The sequence below is a fragment of the Melopsittacus undulatus genome, chromosome 6 (assembly GCF_012275295.1).
Source record: "Melopsittacus undulatus isolate bMelUnd1 chromosome 6, bMelUnd1.mat.Z, whole genome shotgun sequence".
Lineage (NCBI taxonomy): Eukaryota > Metazoa > Chordata > Aves > Psittaciformes > Psittaculidae > Melopsittacus > Melopsittacus undulatus.
In genome coordinates, this window is record NC_047532.1 from 75,901,079 (window position 1) to 75,922,854 (window position 21,776).

The following is a 21,776-nucleotide window of genomic DNA, read 5'->3' on the forward strand; positions in this document are numbered from 1 at the left end:
CTGTGGAACAGAATGAGGTGAAAGATGGAAAGGAGGAAATCACAAATTGCTGAGCTGGAGAAACAGGGCAAATGAGCACAGTGAGAGGGATTAAGTAAGGACAGAGTACATTAAACAGAGCTTTGGGAGGATACTGGTGAAGGATGGAGATTCCAAGTGGGAAAATGGAGACTGGGAGAATGAGAGAAGTGGGTACAGTGCCATGTGGTGGGCATGAAGTTGTGGTGTGGGCAATGATGTGGTGATACTTGGTACCATCAGTACCCTGGCTACAGTAACCACAGCCATGTGACACTACAAAATGCTACCAGCATGTGACCTGTGAACATGTTCTAGCTACCTACAATCCACCTTTCTTTTGTGGCTATTAAAGGCTGCCTGAAAGTCTCCCCTGGAGTATACGCTGATGCCTGAAGAACCATCAGCTGCATTTCTGAGAAGCGACAATGGTTAGGTACAAACTCAGATGCTGGTTTTATTTGAAGGTCAGCATTGTAGCACTTTGCAAGAAAGCACTAATGAACATGCTTTGTACACCTAGAACATTTATTTCTCAGGGTAAGTATCTGTCTACAGCCTAGATAAAATGGTTTAACTAGTTAGATGGATGAGTACATGGCGACAATATCGACACTGACACATTAGCCAGTGAGTGCACAAGGGCAGAACTGTTCTGTACACACAAGTTTAGATTGGGTTGACAAAAGCTGCTATAGCAGAGCAAAACAGGGGTGCAGCAGGTACTACCTGTGCCTCGGAACAGGGCTCCATGGCGGGGGGACTGGGGTCTCCCACAGGCCGCAGCCGGGTCGGGCAGCCCCGGGGAGGGGACAAAGGCACCTTTAAGCTTTCTCACCGCTGCTGTACTTGTCCCGGGACTGGAGAGCCGCGGCCCCAGGACCGGGCAGTGTGCCTGGAGGAGCCGGGTCACCTCAGCGGCGAGGCCGCTCCTCTCCATCCCGCCTCACGTCTACCAGTGGTTGTGGCTGTCCTGGCCTGAAGGGCTCGGCGGACACAGCAGCGCGGAGGCCGCCCCGAGCACACACCGCACCGGGCCCAACCAGCTGCGGCACCGGCGGCACCGAGCCCCGGTGAACCGAGAGCGCTCCCCGCATGCGCCCTGCCGAGGGATGCCTGTGGCGCAGGCGCACAGAGCGGCGGCGGCAGTGGGCTTGAGGCGCTCCGAGGCCTGAGGCGGCCGCACCGGAGTCAGCAGCGGGAGCGCGTTCGTGTGGCGGCGGCAGCAGCAGCGGCGGGTGGGGGAAGGCGCCGTTCCCCGGGCCTCCCTCCGGGCCTCCCCCGGCATGGGGCGCTGCTGGGGCCGCCCCCCTCGCCGGGCTCGGCGCGCCCCCGGCCTGTGCCTGCGGCGCCGCCCGCGAGGCCTGTAGGGGCCGGGGGCAGCGGCGGCATGAGGAGCCGCTGCGGCCGCCGGCAGTGAATGGGCATCGCGGCGGAGCGGGAGCAGCCGGAGCCGGAGGTGCGGCCGCCGCCGCGATGGCTCAGGAGAAAATGGAGCTGGACCTGGAGCTGCCGCCGGGGAGCGCCGCGGCCCCGAGCGACGGGGGCGGCCTGAGGAGATCCAACAGCGCCCCGCTCATCCACGGGCTCAGGTGAGCGCGGCCCGGCCCGGCCCCGCAGCCGGCGGTCAGGCTGTGTGTGTGTATGTGTAGGTTTGCGGTGTGCAGTGTAGGTGAGGAGCACGCAGTGTGCAGGGTCAAGGCTGTGGCCGTTGCTATAAAGTAGCAATTGCTCTGATTTAAGGGTTCAGGTCTGACCTAAAACCCGCCCAAATCGCTGTACCGTATGTGACTATAAACAGTAAATCCTTTCGGAACAGTTGGGTGAATTTAGGATATTGGAGGATGCACAAGTTTTACATTTAATGTAAAACGTTACTTCAGTTGGCATGGAGTTTGTCTGGATGATACTCATTTTGTTACTGTGTAATACTGGGAGAGGCGCATGTAGGTAAGTTTGCTTGGGTATTTCCGTAGGCCTCTGGCCCGTGGCATTTGTGAGGGGTTTGGATGTTTGCCTCTAGCTGACAGGGCAGAGCTGGGGAAAGCTCTCAGGTGTGTATGGCCTTATGTACAGCTTTGTGTTTGGGTAAGTTGATAACGCAACGCACTATTTCTTGTCTCCTCTGGGTTGTTATGCAGTTGGGAAATGCCTGCTTCTACATGGCATGGCTACTTCGAGGTGGTTCACATGCTGTTCTTAGTAGCATGTCTGCAGCTTGGGAGAGCTTATTGACAGTAAACTTTGTAAAACAGCGTAATACATGGGTACTTCCTCCCCACAAACCCTCTTAAACTTCATGTCTCTGTAACAAACAAGGTATCAAGTGCTGAGCCAACCTCATAAATCATTTTGTACCAAAATCATTGACAGTCCATTACTGTTCAGAGGAATATTATTGTTTATGTAGCCATAATTTAATGCTAAGTAAACATGGTGATTCTTTCAATATTCACTGTATGTAGTGATAATTGTAAAGGAACAACTCTCAGTTTGTTTTGATGCTGTACACAGGTAATGGGAATGGCAGTCATTCCTCAGGCAGATTGCTGAGCAGGTAAACTGGTTATGTGACTGAGATGAGATGCTTTTATAATCTCATCCTTTTGTAAGTTACAAACTGTGAGATCCTTGCCTCCTTAAAAAGATATCCTATAACCATGCTGCAAACAAAGCCTGAGCTCTTCCGTTAACACTGTGCATACGCCATACGTTAGGTGCGTATACAAATGGAGCCGATTTGAGGTGGTTGCAGTGTTTTGCTTGTTAGGAATTTTCCAGCAGAATATTGTTTTTGCAAGATCGCAGCTCTTGGCAAGAAACTTCGGGTTTTTTTCCCAGAATGGCTTCCCTGGGTAAACTGAAACAAAAACTCTTGAGGCAGAGCAGCAAAAGCTGTTCCTGTTTTGACTTCTTCAGTAACAGGTTTAGTAAGGAGCTTGGAGAGTGAGTTACTGTAGAGCCAAAGAACATTTTGAAGTGGAATGTTTTAGGTCATGGAAGTTACATTTCACAGAACTTTTGACTCTTTTTTCATGACAAATAAGATTGATTTTTACTGGGAACTGTGAGTGTTTTCTGTAAAAGGTATGTGATGTGACCAGCTGTTGCAAGGGAGAGTAAAAGTAAGGATATTTGCAGGGTTTTTTCCTCTCCCTCTTAAAAGGAGCTTCTTTTATATCAAATAACCAATCCTGTGTTATTTAACTTACGTGCTGTTTCCTGGTTAGAAAAGCAATGACTGTGGTTAAAAGCCTTAAGGCTTTAAAAACTGCTTTTATTGTAGGTTAAATTTAACCTCATTTACAAAAAGCATTTAGCACTTTAAATGTTCATAGTGATAAGATTTATCAAGATACTGTTTTGGGTTTTTTTGGTCCTATTTTCTATGCAGCATTGAATTATTCAGCCACTGGTTAAATGCCATTTATAAACTTATTCTGTTGAATGATGCAAGTTGCAGCCATTTCATTTTTCAGAAATTCCCACAGAGATCATCAGTCTTTACAGGTTTTGAGCTATTCTGACGACTGAGGATGATTAATTAGAATCATGAATTAAAGTAGCTGGGACCTGGGGAAAGAGCAATTTGCTTTTCACTCTGTGCCAACAACCTGCAGGAGTCCTTCCATATCTGTCTCTGGAGTGCTCTGTCTTGAAATGAGAGCTGTCATAGCATTTGAAACTGAGTTTCGATTAAGAGGTGCTTTTTGCTAGGAAGGAAATGGCTTTTGCATCTGACAAGTGTTTCTTTTCACAGTGATAATTCACAAGTGTTCCAGGCCAGCGTTCTGCGGACCCGCAGGAACAGCACCACAGTTATGAATCGTCACAGTCTGGTAAGGAAACTATTAAACCAATTGCATTAGGTCCAAACAGGGTTAAAGGAGAGAATGAGGTTGTAGTCTGTGGAACTAATAGCACATGTTTTCAGAAACAAGGCTCTAACTCTGACATTAATGCACTGTACCTATAGTGAAATGTTACTTATAGACCATTGGGCCTTGTAAACTTGGGCACTTGTATTTCATTCGGATCATAACTTTGTTTATGAAATGCAAATGGGTGTTCTAAGAATAAGAAAGGTAGTCTGTAAGGAAAACTGATTATGTAGATGTATTGTTGTTCAGTATTCACTGTGTTAATAATTTCTGATGGTTAAAAAAAACAGGTGATGATACTCTTACCTTAAATTTTCTTTTATATAGTAATGACAGAATAGACTGTTGTAATCAACAACAGTGATAGAATCATATAATCACAGACTGGTTTGGGTTGGAAAGGACCTTAAGATCATCCAGTTCCAACCTCTGCCATGGGCAGGGGCACCTCACACTAGACCATGTTGCCCAAGGCTCTGTCCAACCTGCCCTTGAGCACTGCCAGGGATGGAGTGTTTATCACTTCTCTGGACAACCTGTGCCAGTGCCTCACCACCATCACAGAGGATCATATCTACATACATATATATCTATATATCTACTTTTATAATTACTGCAGGGGCAGCTGTGCCATTTGCCTGGGGTTTAACCTGCAGGTTTCTATCACTACGTGTCATTGCCAAGGAAGGGTCAACTAGGCTCAGTGTCTTGCTGTTTGTTTCCATCCAAGAAAATGTCAGTGACACCTAGTGAGTAAATGTTTCAGTGGTTTCTGTTTTGTTTGCATGGTTGGGGATCTTGTTTTGTTGTTTAAGCGAAGCATTTTCGCCCGTGGTTAGATGTTTAGGTGCTATTTCAGCATTTTCTTTGTTTATTCTCTGTACAGCTCAGTCAGCTCCCTGTCAGGGTTCACTCTGTGGCCCCACAGATGCTTGTGCTGGCAGAAGGCAGGGGGCACTGGAGGAACAGCAGTGGAAGGGCAGAGGTGCCAGGGCAGGTGGCTATTCCCTTTGGCAGTGGTCCCTCTGAAACTTTACCTTCAGGGGAAAAGATTTATCTGACATACTGGAGAAGGGCAATGGGGAAGGTGTCTTTTTCCTTTCATAGTCTAATAGTTTGTAATGGCTTTCATCAAGCTTTGTGCTCTCAAAGCACTGGAGATTTGAGTAGCATCATTTCCCCAAAGAGTTCAGTCTGCTTTAAGAGGGACTGAGGTTTCTTTTCACAGTAATTAAATCAAGTAAACAAGAGAAAAGAAAGCTTTAAGCATTGGCAAAGAAAGGTGATGACTTGTTGGGAACAAGATGCAGAATCCTCAGAGTTGGTGGGTTTAGTTACTGCATTAGATCCTACAGAAGAAAACTGTCTTTTTAGAATTTCTATTTTATACTGCAAGCCGCTGGTTTTGTATATATTTTGTTAATGTCAAACCTTAAAACATGTGGATCACACTCATAAAATTAGAACATAATGAGTGGAACAAATGCATTTTACTGTGGAGTGCCCTAGTGAACAGGCAGGAATGTACTACTGTTCAAACCTTTTTCTCTGTGAGAATCAAGGTCGCCTCAAGGTCCACATTGGCTGGTACAGCTTGGAGGAATTTTTATTAGGCTTTTAGGGAGCCTATCCATTATAATAGCAAAACTGACCTAAACTGGACTTCAGAAGTATCAAATCATAACATTATAATAACATTATGACTTTGGTGGTATATATATAAAGATGAGTACATTCTGGCAGAAACAACCTCTTGTGAGTTAGATAAGCTAGTATCTTTTGTGAGAAGGGTGTGAAATCTTGATATTTGGCTCAGAGGGAGGATTCTGGATATATGAAGCACTAATAGCCTATGATAACTTACCATAACCTGTTGTTTAAGGCAGCAGAATCTGTGTTCTCCATGGTGCTGATGAGAAGATGGTGCAGTAAATGGTTAACTGAATGTTCATAAGCTCTCCAGGTTGAGCATGATGAAGAGCTCTGGCAATGTTTTGTGAAGCAGATGAAGCCTCCTACTGCATAAAGCACAGAAACACTTAGTAATAATGCAAACCTTACTTGCTGAACACACTGGATCCATTTTAAGAAGATACCTTGCCAGTTTATAGAGAGGTTAAACCTCTAGTCAAAGCTTTAGCTTTGAAGCTTTGATCCCTGAATGGGTTAATAACAAAAGTCAGTTTAGGGGCGATCATTTGAGGGATGGGAAATACATGAAAAGAAACTATATTTTGAGAAAATAATCTCTTTTAATTGCTTGGTTTTGAGCCTGCAGTTTTACATCACAGTACTCCAGTGAGAGCTTGATGAAAAATGGACAAAATTATCAGAAGACCATTTCTAGTGACATCCTCTCTGACTTCACCCGAATTGGTTGAAGCAAGTTCAGAGAAACCATAAGGAAGACATTTAACTGTTGTTAGCCTTCTAATAGCTGATTCTTTCAGCTGTCAAAGTAGGCATTTGTAGGCAGGCAACAATCCAGAAGCCTTTCTGCACATTGTGTTTTGGCTTTGGATTTTTTAAAGGAAGAAGCTCTTCCCTGTGAGTGTGCTGAGGCACTGGCACAGGGTGCCCAGAGAAGCTGTGGCTGCCCCATCCCTGGCAGTGTTCAAGGCCAGGTTGGACACAGGGGCTTGGAGCAGCTGCTGCAGTGGAAGGTGTCCCTGCCCGTGGCAGGGGTTGGAGCTGGAGGAGCTTTAAGGTCCCTTCCAATCCAAACCAGGCTGGGGTTCTATGATCTATTGGAGAGCCTTCTGGATCACTTGAAATATTCTGCATCACTTCAGTGAAGAAGTTTATGCAACAATATACATTAAGTGTGGTAAAGTGCTACTGAAAAGCAGCTTTATTCTGTAGAGAACTGAAATCCAGGCTGATGCCAACTAGTATGTTCTTGCAAGTAACTGATGTAGTTTATATATACTATGAATGTTTTAATTCTTTATTCTTGATCTGAGACAGCCCTATGGAGTGGGTGCTGACATTCCTGTGCCTTTCCCTCCCTTCTCCTGTAGTTTCTAAGTGTGTCTCAGTTGTATGTGGCTTTGTTTTGCAGTTTGTGCCATCATCACCTATCCGTATTCCCAGCAGCCGTCTTCATCAAATAAAACAGGTAAGCACATGTTCTAAGTCAGTTTGATTTAATTTTGCATTTTTTATAGGTGGTTGGGGTTTTTTGCCATTAATGTGCAATGTCCTTCAAGTGACAATCGATTTTACTTTGAAACAGTGTTTGCAATGTCACTTCAAGGTGTTTCAAACATAAAAACATGTCTGCATAGCTCCAAATTTCATGAATCTTATAGTGAGAAGAAGTTTTGAGCAGAAAGAGGAGTCTGAAAATGGACATTTTGGAAAGGAAATCTTTCATGTAAATCCTTAGGGTAAAGTTTCACTAAGGTTTTGGCAGTGGTGCCAGCATAGAGTCACAGCCAATGCAAAGTGTTCCTTAACTTGCGTTGACACAAGACTTCTGTTCAGCCAGAAAATGGACTGGATAAGGAGGCTAAAAGAATAAGTTTGGGCTCTTCTTGCTGGTCTGTTTTTCATCTGTATAATTATCCAGATTATGGCACTTGTGCTATCACAGCATGAGCAGAGGGGGAAGGGTACCAGCGCAAACACTTGGGGAGGTGGCGGATATCTGAGTAGGCTTAAATAGCACTGCTGCCCACAGTCAAACCACTCAAGTTTTCAAATCAACAAGCTCAGAATCTTGCGGCTCCTCCATTTTCTATGTCCACTTTTTGACAGTAGGATGTTTATAAGATTTCTTTGAAGATGCTTGGTTTTATTTATATACATATGTATTTTTTAGCTTGCTGGTTTTCAATGGATAGGCTTGATTTTTACAGAGTGAAAAGTTAAGAAAACAATTTAATGCTTCAGGCAGCATTTTCAGGGTCTGATCTCTGAAGCAATGGAAGGCACTTTGTTTCCCATCTCACCTAGTGAAGGTGAATGCATAGTAATCCTGAAGAAAATAGCTGTTTGCTTTCATTATGGAAATAATCTGCTGTCTTAAAGAGACTGAAGCATTTGGGTCATTTGTAGGGTTGTTTTTATCTGCATAAAAAAGCCTAGGATTAATATGTAAGTGTGATGTGAGCAAGGGATTGAATTACAGAATGAACTACTGCAGCTGTGCTATATCACATGAAGTTAAAGTTTGATAATCCAATTCTTTTGAAAATGTATCTATATTCCTACTTTTTCCATACATTTATAAAAGCCAACAGTGACATTTCCTAATTTGTGTTGGATCACTGAATTCCCAAGTTGGAATTCCATAGCCTGTCTACTTCCTGGCACAGATGGGAACCTGTGTGATTTACTTCTGATCTCTTTCAAATCTTACCAAATAATCACACAGTTGAACCATGTTACTGTTAGTAACATTGGGAAGGTATTTTGTTGAACTTCTATTCTTGGACTGAATTAGGGAATCTCTACTCATTCACTCACCAGACTGAGCAGCATTCAGTTAGTTTGAAGGAATGGTGTCTACCTAAGAGGAGATCAATAGTCAGGTTTGTACTTTAACTTGGTGTTAATGTTTAATGTGGTTTTACATCTCTGATCCATTTTAATGCTATTTTTTGGATGGTTTAGGACCAGAACACTAAATCCCAAATGCATTGTGTAAAATGCACTGTATTGCAAATGAAATAATGACAAGTGTCTAGTTAGTTACTCATCCATAGAATAAGGATAGAATATAGCCATGCTTTTGAGGATGATTTGCACCAGTTTCCACACCATGCATAAGGTTACACCAGCATGAGCAGAAGGTTTGCTTCATTGTTCAGTTTTGTAACTACTTCTTGGCTAGTAATGAAAACAAAAACACTGCTTGAGAAACAACCAACTCCTATAAGCATTTCTTATATGATGGTCTCTCTTGCTGCATTTCTTATGTGATGGTCTCTCTTGCTACATCTCTTACCCAGCCTCTTCCCCTCACTCTTTTTCATGTGGTGAGAGCTTGAGGTTATTGTTGCTTGACTGAGTTGGATTAATTTTGGTGTGTAGCAGAGTGAAATGAAACCAGAGCTGATTTGCTGTAGGAAAGTGCTTTTGTTTATTTTCATTTTTCATCTCTTAGGAAGAAGGAATGAATTTGCTGAACAGAGAAACAGTACGTGAAAGGTAAGCATCAAGGTGAACTGGAATGTTTCATGAAGTCTGCTATGGGCCTGGGACAATACATTTCTTTTCTTCTTTACAGAGAAGTGCAAGTAGCAATGCAGATGAGCCACTCATGGGAGGAGAGCTTGAGCCTGGTAATGCATTCATGCTTCAATTTTTGTTTCTTTTGTTAGTATCAGAACAGTAGAGACTCTCATGTCAACGATTTCTTTATTAGCATCACCTGCACTTAAGGTGTTTGTATATTGCTGCTTTTGATCAGCACTTTTTCACACTAACAAGGCATAGAATAATCAGTTGTTTGAGGATACATGTGGGTTCCTTTGCACCCATGCAAAGAAAGTTGCATGGATGTCTGTCTGTTCAAATTTTCTTCCATATTCTGATAATCACCAAATGTTCCTTAAGGCTTTTCTGTTGTTGTTAAGCATAAGCTCATAAATGGCTACTTAAAAATTATTAATATGATGGAGAATAACTTTGGAATTGTACTCAGGTCCACACCAATCAGACCTTTTCAAGGTAAAGAACTCGTTCCTAAGATTAATTCTGTGTGTTGTTTCCAGACTGACCATGATTTTGAGAAATCCTCATCACCAAAGCAAGTGGACTTTGTCCCAGTTTCTCCAGCTCCTTCACCTACTAGAGGAATAGGGAAGGTGAGCAAAATGTGGTAATAATGGGTTTGTCTTGAGTAGTGCTAAATAAATCCAACCAAATTGGTAGCAAAAGATAAAGCCACCTGCTCCTTTCTGCCTCAGTGGCAAACAAGAAACTAGAATAAAGAAACAAAACTGTCCCTAAAGCCCTAAACCAGAAAATATCAACCAGCAGATGCACATCTTGTGGGTGTGAAATTCTGTGGAGTGTTCAACTGTTAATATGTGGTTAGTAAACCTTATTTATTTGCCTTCCTCTTGGAATTAAGAGGAAGGAGTGTACATGCATGTTTTCAGAGTCATGGAATGGAGCTCATCTCAGTCTCCCCTCTGGCCGAAGGTTAAAGCCATTTAACCCAACTACAGTGAAATAAATCCATGTCAACCTGCACATTTTCTGTCTGAAAATGAAATCTCCAATTTTAGGGTTTTTTTGTTCTCAGTACTGAAGTATCTGGCTATACCCAACCCTGTTGACTGGGTGCTTGCATCAATAATGGGTTGCTTACTTACCCCCAGTAAGGATCAGTTGTTACTGTATGGGTGTGATACAGTGTTTATACATAAATAACACAAGCTGTTTTCCTCTCAGCAATGTTTCTCACCATCTTTGCAAAGCTTGGTGAGCAGCAGTGGGTTACCTCCAAGTCCCAGCCCAAGTCCAACACGGAGATTTTCAAGGTCAGTACCAAATCATATCAATAACAGAAAACCAGCATAGCTTGATCACAGAAGGCTTTTTATAGACACAACTGATTTCTGATCACAAATACACCTTTATTCATGAAAACGGGGGGGGGGGGGGGGACCATGGCAGTGTATAATCTGTTACAATGCCTGTTTTCTCAGTGTTTTCCACTTAGTAGTTTGTTATCCAAGCATCTGTTAATGCTTTGCGTGTTTTCAAGCTTCCTTTATTAATGGTGATCAGTACAGCATATGCCTTCTTTTAGCAGGAGAAGCCAGAGTCCCATTAACTGCATTCGACCAAGTGTTCTGGGGTCAATAAAAAGAAAAGGTACAGTATTTGGTTTGGGCTGATGTAATAGGCCAGCTTGTGAACTTTATCAATTGAAAATAGAATGTAGCTTTCCTCATAATTCTGTTCAGCTGCCTGATACTTGAAAGAGTGCCTAGAAATAGAAGGTATTACAGGGGACCAAATAAATAGAACTGGTTACAGAGCTAAAACAGATTGTTAAATTAGTTTTTACTCTTCCATAAGACTAATAATTGTTCTAATGGCTCTCCGTTATATTTGTATAGTCATAGATCTGATAACATAATGATCGTAACAGACTTCTATATATCTGACAACATAATGATCATATATATACCTGATAACATAATGATCATAACAGACTCCTCTGTAGTCATATAAATCTGATAAGAAATGGATGTAACCTGCTTAACAAAACAAGAAATACAACTGTTGGTAAATTGCCAAGTAAAACATTTTGGAAGTCCTGGATAACACAGCACACAGGTACTATAGATGTAATAATCACCCTTCAGAACCAAAAGTTGATGCAGAGACCTTGTATAAACACCTTTACTGCTTTATTGGGAAATGTTTCTCAATCTCCTTATGTTTTTGTTCAAGTTTAACTTTTGGTTATTTTATTGCATCTGGTTTTATACCTTCATGCTTCACCTTTGTAACAGAACACTCTGACTCCTAGATGACTTTTATCTGAGTTCTGTCATCTTTCACAGCCTGTTCAAGCATATATCTGTCCTCCCTTCTCCTAGAGTATTTGGAAGTCAAAATCAATGCATAAGTTTAGTGATAATCCTGAACCTTGTTTCTATTGATTACAAGAAGAAAACAAGCTTCCTTATTGTCAGCTTCTCTGCTTTGGTGGATCCAGTTGGTGAACTGATAGCTGAATAAACTGGAACAAAAAGATTGTTCTTCACTACTGAAGAATAAACACCTGATATCTAAACTCAGTTCATAACTCACTAAATTTTATTAAAGTTTGAACTAAAATGTTGCCAAGAAACAGTCTTTAAAATTTCAGCATAAAATTTCTGGTTTACATGTAAAATAACACTCATTCTCTTGTGTAAGATTGAACTTCTGTTCTGTTTGCTGTTCGCTGAAAGTAGGTTTTAGTTGCAATGACTGGTAATGTTTTATCATTTCTTATTTCTTAAAAGGTGTAATGGAGATAGAAGATCATCCAAAAAGATTATTCCAAGGATCCACCAACATGCTTAGCCCTGAGGTTTCACATCAGGCAGACCTTGGCGGATGGTAAATGCTGTACTATTTATTGTGTCCATATCATCAGAAGCATTATAGGTGTCTCTTCATCCAGCAATGACTGTGCTTCAAGCTGGTTTTGGTTTGGGTTTTTTTTAAGTACAAACATCTCAGTTTGCAGCAGTGAAAGCAGCACAGTCACCAGGCAGCACTGTTCACTGCAATGTACAGCTTCTAGACAGGCTGTTAATGTGCTTCATGGAAATGGGAGTTCAGTACGCTTAGGAAAAGATACCTCATGGCTGACAACTCCTTGAGTCTAGTTTCAAGTCGCAATCAAATGTGAATGTAACACACCCCCACTGGGGGTGGATTGGGGGTTTTCTTCCTTCTCTTTTATTTTCCTTGCTCTTAGTCACATAGCAAAACTGGTTCTGCCCCTCCCTGCTGGGAGGAGATAAAAGTACTATGTTAAAAATCATAACAACTTGAAATAGCAAGGGATTTTGATTTACTATTTCAGTCAAGAGGTTCATAATACATAGGGTGTGCCCACACAACTATGCACACAGGCTGGTTCACAGCACTTCTGTCCTTGCCTCTCAGCTGATGTACATGGCTGTGCACAACCTTTAAGCCATAGCAGTGGTAACAACAACATAGTGTTTTAAAAGTACTTTAAAAACATGCCTTTTCTTGCACTCCTATTCCCAATAGGCACAGCAGTGCAGGGTCATGGCTGCATCTTGGTTTAGGAGATGGTAATTTTAAAAAGCACTTTGATGCTATTGCTGGTGATAGATCACTTCAGGTGTAATCCTAAATCCTGTGCAACACTTAGTGAATGGTACAACTGAAGTATGTACAGTTTATCATCAGCTCTCCCCATGACAGACCCCTCTGGGTATGTGTTAGGCCAGGATGCTGTAGGAGATGGGGTAAAGCTTGGGATGAATTCCTCAGCCTTATGCTTTCTAATCTGTACATCATTCCTGGATGAGATGAAGGAGGTGGGCAGAATGTTATCTGCCTGTATGGAAGTGATGGCGCAGCGTGTAGTTGCAGCTTTATTTCAAATCATAGGGCTTACTGTTCCTTCAGAGATGCTCTAAAATAGCTTTATAATGAGTGGAAGCTAGTATTTGAAACTCAGAGTACCTCATTTCTCCTAACTTGCTGTTCCTCTGTTGCCAGTCTGTCGTCACATGCTCTCGATGACAACAGGAGCAGTGCAGGCTCTTCCTGTGACTCACCAGCTGAAGTTGGCACCAATACAGACTCTCCAGTCTCACTTTCTGACTCCAGATCTCCTTTTTTACCAGTAGATCTCACGGCTAAGTTACCCATCAATTGAGAAGCAGAAGTCTGCTAATGGACACCAGGAAACAGGCTGGACATCAATAAGACTTTCTGTTGTGTGTAACTGATTCTGTTCCTCATAGGAACTTCCAGAAATGTCACGATTTCTAGAAAACTTCCAGAATAGTTCCTTGAGGAGGAATTCGCATTTCTAGTGATTTGTATGACATTTACTACAAATAGAGTAAGCATTTGAATCGCAAACATATTTGATGCTAACATCAGTGAGCAAGCTGTTGATTTACAATGGATATTGTCTTGTTGGAGTAAGTTACAAGTATTCTACGTACATTCTGCTTGTGGAACTCTAGGCTTTCCAGCAGCTGCCAGGCAGCATCCTCACTAATATAACATGGTGCTTGTGTAGTAGCAGGTAACTTTCACACTTGTCCTCAGTCTGAAACCAGCAAAGCAGCTTTTACTGAGTTGTTTTTATTCCAGGAGTGTTAGATATTTATCCTTTTTGTTCGTCATATGAGATAGGGAATACTGGGAGGGGGAACTGATTCTTGTGTTCTATGATGATTGGCTGTTAATCAATTCTGTGTTCTAATAGATGTCAAAAGAACAAGTTGGTGAATTGCCAACTTAAATTGATAATGATGGATTTTATTCATGATCATGACTGCTCTTGTGGCTAAATTCAGATTAGGTGGGGAACATTCTGGGGGTTTGTATTTTCATTTTCTTCCCCATGTAGATGACTTATTAGAGTGGTAGATGCTCTATTAAAGGTCTTTTAATAAGGAAATATAATAATAATAATGTTTGGAACAAAACATTAAATCCTGAGGTTTTAGTAATGAGTGCTTCAGAAGCGCGTTATTTTAACAGGCAGTGTTTGTTCCCATACATGGCTTTTGTTGGACAAATACAGAGAGGAATCTTGAATGCCTTTATACAGGCTGAGGCAATCAGACATGTTTAATCTGTGTTTCATCTCCTGCTGTCACTTCCCTCGAACAATGGCATTGAGTTATTTCTGCTGTTGAAAATTTCAGATGCTGATTGGAAGAGGTTTTGGGATTCTTGTGCTATATTGGAAAAGTCTTGACTTGAGGCTTGAGACATCTTGATCTCAACTTGGGAATTCCCCAAACAGGAGAAGAACCTGCAAACCTCACCACAGCAGCTGGTTTCAGGTTTTCCAGTGGCAACCTCCTTTTGGTTGTTGACTCCTGTTACCCAGTTGAACTTCCCCAGCTGGGTCCCTGTTTGCACAGGTGTGTGCATCTGTACTGTGAGGTTTCAAGCCTTCCCTCCAGAGAGGTTAATAATGAAGCAAAATGGTTTCTTTTTAAACACTAAATCTTTGGTCTGTGTAATAAGGTGAGAAAAGCGTGGAGGCTTCCTCAAGTAGGAGAAAAGCCTGAACTCAGCTGTGAAAGATTGATGAAGCTTTGACTGACAGCAGCCATCAGGAGTAGAAATGGACAACTTGGAGTGCAAAGACGTGGTGACCTGAGGGCCAGCGACTAGTGAACGTATGTCCTTAATGTAGAGAGAATATAGAATGTATTTAATAGTTTGACTCAGTTCAAGTAAGAGATGACATGGTTTACTTCTCATTTCATTCCTCTTAAATTATTCTATTAGTCAACTTCCTGATTGCAGCTCCCTTTCAAAACCCAATTGCCCTTCATCCCTGTGGCAGATGAACAAGCTTGTGTTTCGTGTCTGTTGGCTCTCTCTAATACAGCACAGTTTGGTTTTGCAGTTTCAGGTATGTGCCAAAGAGTTGCTGTGTGTTCACTCTTCTGTGGTGAGGGCAAGATGGGGGTTTAAACATCTTGCAGAAGAATGAACCTCCTGGTGTCTCTTCGTCTTCTAAAGATGCACCAATGGAGGGTTTGATAGTTCCATGGGGGTCAACTCCTCTCTCTTCTGTTGACTATTTATGCTATTTTTCAAATAAGTGCCAATAAATGGAAAAATAAATGTGTGTTGCTGTTTGTGCACTTTGTTAGAGCCAACTGGAATCTGGTTTTAATGTTTAAATGCTTTCAGTTTTCATTTAGAATGTCTGTTGTAACCCACTTCCCCCCAGCTGGAACTGGATGAGCCTTAAGGTCCCTTCCAAACCAAACCAGGCTGGGATTCTGTGATCTTAAAGTTCTGTGGCAGCTCTAAAACCAAATCAAATCAACCCCAACATTCTCAAAAGGCTTCACTAGCTAACCTAAACATGCCCCTGGTTTATACCTAGAGGAGGTTGTGCTGAAATAGTTTGGAAGTGAGAACCTGCAGTTGGCTGGGGACAATACAGAGGCTCTCGCCTCTGGAGAAGAAGTGGGGGATCTTTGTGGTTTGCCTTAATGGGGCAATTGGTGCTGTTGGAGGAGAGAGCAGAGTCCGCCTCTGGATGTATCTGCAGTCTGGGTGTATCTGCAGTTGTTCCTCTCCCTGCTTTTGGAAAACAAATCACTTTGAACTTGTGGAAAAGGCATAGAATCATAGAATGGTTTGGGTTGGAAAGGACCTCAAGTTCATCCAGTTCCAACCCCTTGCTATAGATAGGGACACCTCACACTAAACCATGTCAGCCAAGGCTCTCTTCAACCCAGCCTTAACACTGCCAGGGATGGAGCATTCACAGCTTCCCTGGGTAACCCATTCCAGTGCCTCACCACCCTAACAGTAAAGAATTTCTTCCTTGTATCCAACCTGAACTTACCCTGTTTAAGTTTCAACCCGTTACCCCTTGTCTTATCACTACAGTCCCTAATGAAGAGTCCCTCCCCAGCATCTTCAGATACTGGAAAGCTGCTATGAGGTTTCCATTTCTTGTCCACTGTCATCAAGAAGTTGCAGGTTTGTGCCCTGGAATCAGGAGGCACATTCAGGATTTTTCCAATGAGATGAAATACTACATTTTGGAACCAAATTATCCTGTATAATCTGTATCTGGCTTGAAGGAACTGGTGTGTGACACAATGTGCATCATCAACCCTGTACTCACGCAGTAACTCAGCTGTTAGTATTGCTTCTATATTACTGTTAACTCATGAATAACAAATATTGAAGCTGTGCTTGATTAAGTGTTGTTGTTACAGGACTATTGTACATGACATTCCTTGACTGATCTGACTTTGTAGTACAAGTGTCAGGCCTTTGTCTTCCCCCGAGAAGAAATGGGCAGCTTCCTTGTTTGAGGCCTTACTGGAAGCAGTATGATGTGTATATGCATACACATATATATAAAAATGTGTAAATATATATGATATATAAACTTGTTTGCCCTGCAGCTCTTTGGGGGCATAGAGCTGTTTCTCTGGGATTGTGCTGCTCCTCTGCCATGGCACCCTTCCAAAGCCCTGCTTGTGATCAGCATTTCATTGCTCTGGTTGAAAACTATCCTGTGGGATTTGTTGGCAGTGAAATCAGGTCTTGGGCCAGTTGTGTCTTCCTTGACAACTGATAGGTGTTTTTCTTCCTTCCACCTTCTCCAGAGTGACGTGGCTGCTGAGGGAACATGGATAACGGTGCCAGTGCTCAGTGGGACAGTATTTATGGAATGAGAGATCCAGTGCTTGCTGCCCTTAGCAGAGGGATAAATACTTGACGCTGGAAGAGAGGTACAAATGCCAGGGAAAAGGAGCCTGTGCAGCAGCCAGATTAACTTGCTGGGGTCTTGTGTGTGGTCAGTGAGATCTGAATGCTTGAGTGTAAGTGATCACCAGCCCATGCAAATGAAACAGGGCTCCAAAGTCTTGTAGTGGGGAGCCTGAGATGGTTTGATCTCTGAATGTCTATTGGGGTTCTAGCATCAGTGCTGTATGTGTGAGTCCAGCCCCACCGTGGTGAGATGTTTGCCAGTGAAGTGACTAAAGGCAGGCAGGATCTGTACTGCTGCGAGCTCTCTGCTCCAGAACAGCTTTTGCATTCCTTAGCACAAGAAGTGTTCACTTAACACTGTTGTGCTCTTGCATATGTTGGAGTCATAACTCATTTACTTAAAATAGGGAGCTTCAGGAGTCCTAATTAAAACGTGTGAGCTCTTCAGAGCCTGTTTCAAGCAGCCTTTCACCATCATCACCAAGTGGAAGATGGAGTTGAAGTTGATCCCTCTTCTCCTGGAAGCACCACCTTAAATATTTGTCAATGTAATTGGATGCTTAGAGCTCCAGTACAATAGTTAAAACCTTAATGACAGGAAGATCTTAGGCAGAAGCTCTTCCCTGTGAGGGTGCTGAGGTGCTGGCACAGGGTGCCCAGAGAAGCTGTGGCTGCCCCATCCCTGGCAGTGTTCAAGGCCAGGTTGGACACAGGGGCTTGGAGCAGCTGCTGCAGTGGAAGGTGTCCCTGCCCATGGCAGGGGTTGGAGCTGGAGGAGCTTTAAGGTCCCTTCAACCCAAACCAGGCTGGGATTCTGTGGCTTGCAAGAGCCCTTCACAGGAACTGGATGTCAGAATTGTCACCTCAAAGCAAATGTGATGCCTGTTTCCAAAGGGTCTGTCTTGGATGGGTGAGTGTTCCTCTGTTGTACCTATGACAGTGGAGTTTCCCCATTTCTGTGTGCTTGGTACGAGCTTCCTCTTCTGATGTCTTCCTTGAGACCTGGCAACAGCCAGCCTGGGTCTTGCTCAGGAGATGCCCTTCCTCTCTCCAAGCAGACAGCTGCCCTACATCTAAAGACGTGCCAGAAGGGAGGGATTCCTTCCTTCCCCTTTGGGGTCTGCTGATAGAAGCATGAGAGAGGAGGGGAAAAAATAAGCAAGTGGAGGAGAATAACCTTGTTTGACTTTCAGACGCTGGCTCAGGAACAGGCATCTCAGAAGGGGGGAGGAGATGAGTGCATTTAAACCAGAACCAAATACGTCTCTAAATGCCTTCGTGCTGGTTCCCCTCTGCCTCTCAAGGGACTGGGATCTCCAATCCCAGGGAGATTCCTCAGATAAATCTGGCATTTATAAAGCATGAAATTCCTCTGCAGGTTTTAGTTTCTTCTTGCTCCATAGGAGCCTTGGAAAATGTTTGTTAAATTCAAGGCTTCCTTCCATGATTAACAGCATGTAAATGTGTAGAACTTTGCTGGGTGTTGAGTAGGAAGAGCTGCTCCAGTGGGAGCAGCTCCTGCTGCAGGCACTGCCTTTGGAAACATGGGTTTCTTGCTTACTTTTTCCCTTTCTGCCACAGAGAAATCAAACCCAAGACGTGTGTGCCATGCACTGGGTTTTGTGGCACAGAAATAGAGCACTGTGGGGTCTTGGAGCCAGCTTGCATCAGACAGTGTGGCACTCACATCGCTGCAAGGAACTGCTGCCAGAAATACATCAAGATGCTTTCACTGTTAAGTGCATTCACTGCAGCACTTGGGGTTGGGTTTGGAGATTCCTGGCAGATTCCTGAGGGAAAAGCACTAATGGGTTGGTGCTGTTGATGGAACACAGGATTCCAGAGCCTTACTGCAGAGTTTTTTCTTGTGATGGGGTTATGCTTGTCTAACGCCTTGGTGTTCCTACCTTGAGTATCTCCCTAGAGGAGAATGCTCTGACTTTGTTAGGTGTATTGTTAGTTCCTTTCCTTTTAAACTGTAACCATGGCTTTAAGTTCTGTTACAGACTCTCTTGCTCTTTCATTCCATGTCTTTGACAGGCATTTGATCAGTCATCTTTGCTCCTTATTCTTACCTCTTGGTCTGCCAGGTTTAGGATGACAGCAGTTACATGTATCTGAACTGATGCTCCATGGCAGAGGTGTTAGGGAGAGCCTGTTACTCAGGTGGGTCTCCTTACTAGCCCTTTCCTCGCAGTGAGGACATGAGCCATGACTTTGGTGCTGCTGCATTGCTGTGCTACTTTCCCTGTGTGTAATTGCAGGTTGTGTTGTCAGTGTGGTTACAGAGCTTCGCAGATTTTCAGGAGCTGATGTGCATTGGCTACAGTTCATTACCCAAAGTGAACAGCTAGTTAGCAACAGCAGAGAGCTCCTATAAAAGACAAAAATAGACCAAAGGAAGTGAGTGCATCCCCTTACCTGGCTGTAGGTGTTACAGTGTGAGTGTTCATTCCTCCTGTACTTGTTTTTTGAGGGTGTGCAGGTTCTTTAGGACTCCTTTCATTTACATGTCCGTTATCCTTAAGTGGCTCTTGCTAGAATGAGCAGCAGTGGTTTCCCAGCCTTCACTAGCTTATTTGGAGCAGCATTGAAGGAGTTACGTGCTGCTGGCAACAGCTACTGCACCCTCCTTTAACGGTTGCCCAGAGAAGCTGTGGCTGCCCCATCCCTGGCAGTGTTCAAGGCCAGGTTGGACACAGGGGCTTGGAGCAGCTGCTGCAGTGGAAGGTGTCCCTGCCCATGGCAGGGGTTGGAGCTGGAGGAGCTTTAAGATCCCTTCACTCCAAACCATTCCATTACCTATGACAGATCTCTCATTCTGAGAACTTTCTTTGCTGTAAACAAAGTACTCCTGGGGCTGGTTTAGTGGCTCAGGGAAGTTCCTTCTGTGGGATGATTCCCAGTGGGCCTAAGTTTGGATGTGTGAGATCCATACTCCTGATAAGTGAAAGGGGTTATGTACCTTGGCATTTCTAAGGGAAGCTGTTAAAGGGAAGGGAGGGATTTGGAATATGCATTGGCAAATGAGGACTAAACTACGGTGATTTATTGGCAAACCTCTTTGCAGTTTAGGCCTCTTGGTTATCAGATCTTTCCTGTGTGTGAACATGAAATGAAGTAACATATGAACAGCTTTGAGAGCTCGGAGCTGCTTGGTTCAGGGAAGGATTTCTCCTGTGTTGAAGGCACGTTTCTATGATGGGCTCCTCAGAGCCCCTCTTGGGCTGTTTGGGAGCACCAGTGGCTGTCATTGACTCCACACTGGGTTATCCTCCTGGGGTGGGTGCTGAGCCACCAGCAGCAGTGTTTCCCTCGGCAGGGACTAGATCTGTTCCCGGATGCTCTCCACATGAGGCTGGTCCACCAGCTCCCCAAGCTCCAGCACTCCTCCAGCTCCCATCCCTGGTGAAACGAGTGGATTCTCCAAGGCCCCTGCAGCTCCGAAAGAGTTTGGTCAGGTCTGGTTTGAAGCATTCCATGACCCCTCCTTTAGAGACCATAGGGAAGTTAAAGTGTTTTCTGATCCCACATACCCAGAGGAGCTCATGTCCCTGAGCCTCCAGCAGCTGGGAGCGCCGCTCATTCCTTGTTTGATCCCAGTGCCCCAGCAAGTGCTGGGTAAACAGGATGATTGTTTCTGCTGGATGATCTTAAAACCCTCCTCACTGTCTGCTGAGAGCACTTCTCCATGGCAAGGAAATGGCTGTTTTTGTTTGCTTAAGAGGCAGGAATGGGAAATGACGCCGATGCTTAACTGTTTTTCCTGGTGTTTTTAGGAGAAGGCACCGTCACTGTCTCAGGTCTTATTTCCAAAGGCATTCAGTGTTTTCCACAACCCTGCTAAGTACTACGGCTGTGTGCATGCATGTGTGTGTATACATATATATGCGTAGGTATCAAAAAATAGCTTATAAATCTCATGTACCTGCCTAGTGATGGGACACGAGTGCCTCCCTGTGCCCATGCTGTAGCAGGGCTCAGTACGTTCCCCCTCATGGTGCTGAACTTAACCCATCCTCGGGTCCCATTTCCCAACACTGGCATAAATCTGTGCTTACAGAGTATGCTGTAACCCCCCTGAAGTGGGCAGAAGTCACAGTTCACCTCTGTCATGCTTGTTTTGCCCAAGCACCAGGTTTATCTGCACGTGCCCAGTTACACTGTGCGTTTCATCTTTATCTTGTATTGCTCCTTGCTTGTCCTTGAAGAAATGTTCCAATGTTTTAGTTGCTGGTGATGTTTTGTTACTGGTTTCTTTGGTCAAGGTGTTCTTTCTAAGTCGGCATTCCTTGAAGGTGTCAGTCATGGTTGATGTCCTGTGGTCCCATTCCCATGCTGTGTCCATGCACTAGCTGCAGCCATCAACACTTGGCGACAGCAACTCAAAATGTTCCTCCATGTGTAATTCTCTCTCTTTGGTACTTCTGCAAGAGCCTGGCAAGAAAACCACAACCCTGGCACTCCAGGATATGTGTGGAAAAGGTGGGTTTGTGGTTGTGGTTTCTTCCATCAGTTTGGGCACAATAAAACACGTATCGTGCTGCATCAGAGCAAGGCTGAGGGACCACACAGCAGCTTTGTCCTCCTATCTTGTGCTCCACTCTTTGCCCTGCTCAGGCAGCAGCAGGTCCAACCACCCCATGAAAATCAGAATGAGCAGCGTAGGTATTAAAGAGTGACAGCAAAGCTCTGGAGATCAGAGCTCACAGGGGCCCCTGTGCCCCAAATCAGTGTCACTGGTTGGTGGCTCCAGCACAGGCACTGGAACACGGCCTCCACAAACCACTCAGGAACTTTGCTTTGTAACCAATGTTAATGTTTGACTTTTCCTCATCCTCTGACCCTCACAGATGACACAATCTCAGTGCTCCTGCGAATCAAACTGAAGTTACATTTTATTGCCCTTTAAAGACTTATTTGTATCGTATATAAGAAAAA

The 21,776-nt window shown here is 43.8% G+C and overlaps 1 protein-coding gene across 2 annotated transcripts; it reads left to right on the forward strand.

The window, feature by feature from the left end:
- Positions 1-1,230: 1,230 nt before the first annotated feature.
- On the forward strand, positions 1,231-15,253 carry LOC101875998 (protein FAM122A). 2 transcript variants are annotated; one of them, XM_005148216.4, is made up of 10 exons: positions 1,231-1,610; positions 3,779-3,857; positions 6,961-7,017; positions 9,010-9,053; positions 9,133-9,187; positions 9,620-9,712; positions 10,305-10,393; positions 10,666-10,730; positions 11,876-11,972; positions 13,116-15,253. In XM_005148216.4, the coding sequence occupies exons 1-10, from the start codon at positions 1,495-1,497 to the stop codon at positions 13,273-13,275; spliced, it is 855 nt and encodes a 284-aa protein (XP_005148273.2). In that variant the 5' UTR covers positions 1,231-1,494; the 3' UTR covers positions 13,276-15,253. The 2 variants fall into 2 exon arrangements, with proteins under 2 accessions (XP_005148273.2, XP_033920104.1); XM_034064213.1 differs by having other exon boundaries at positions 1,359-1,610; positions 10,669-10,730.
- Positions 15,254-21,776: the final 6,523 nt, after the last annotated feature.

Coding starts and splice junctions, on each gene's coding strand:
- LOC101875998 (XM_005148216.4), top strand. CDS start 1,495: ATGGCTCAGGAGAAAATGGAGCTGGACCTGGAGCTGCCGCCGGGGAGC. Junction 3,858..6,960: donor TTATGAATCGTCACAGTCTG/GTAAGGAAACTA, acceptor TTTGTTTTGCAG/TTTGTGCCATCATCACCTAT. Junction 10,731..11,875: donor GGGGTCAATAAAAAGAAAAG/GTACAGTATTTG, acceptor ATTTCTTAAAAG/GTGTAATGGAGATAGAAGAT.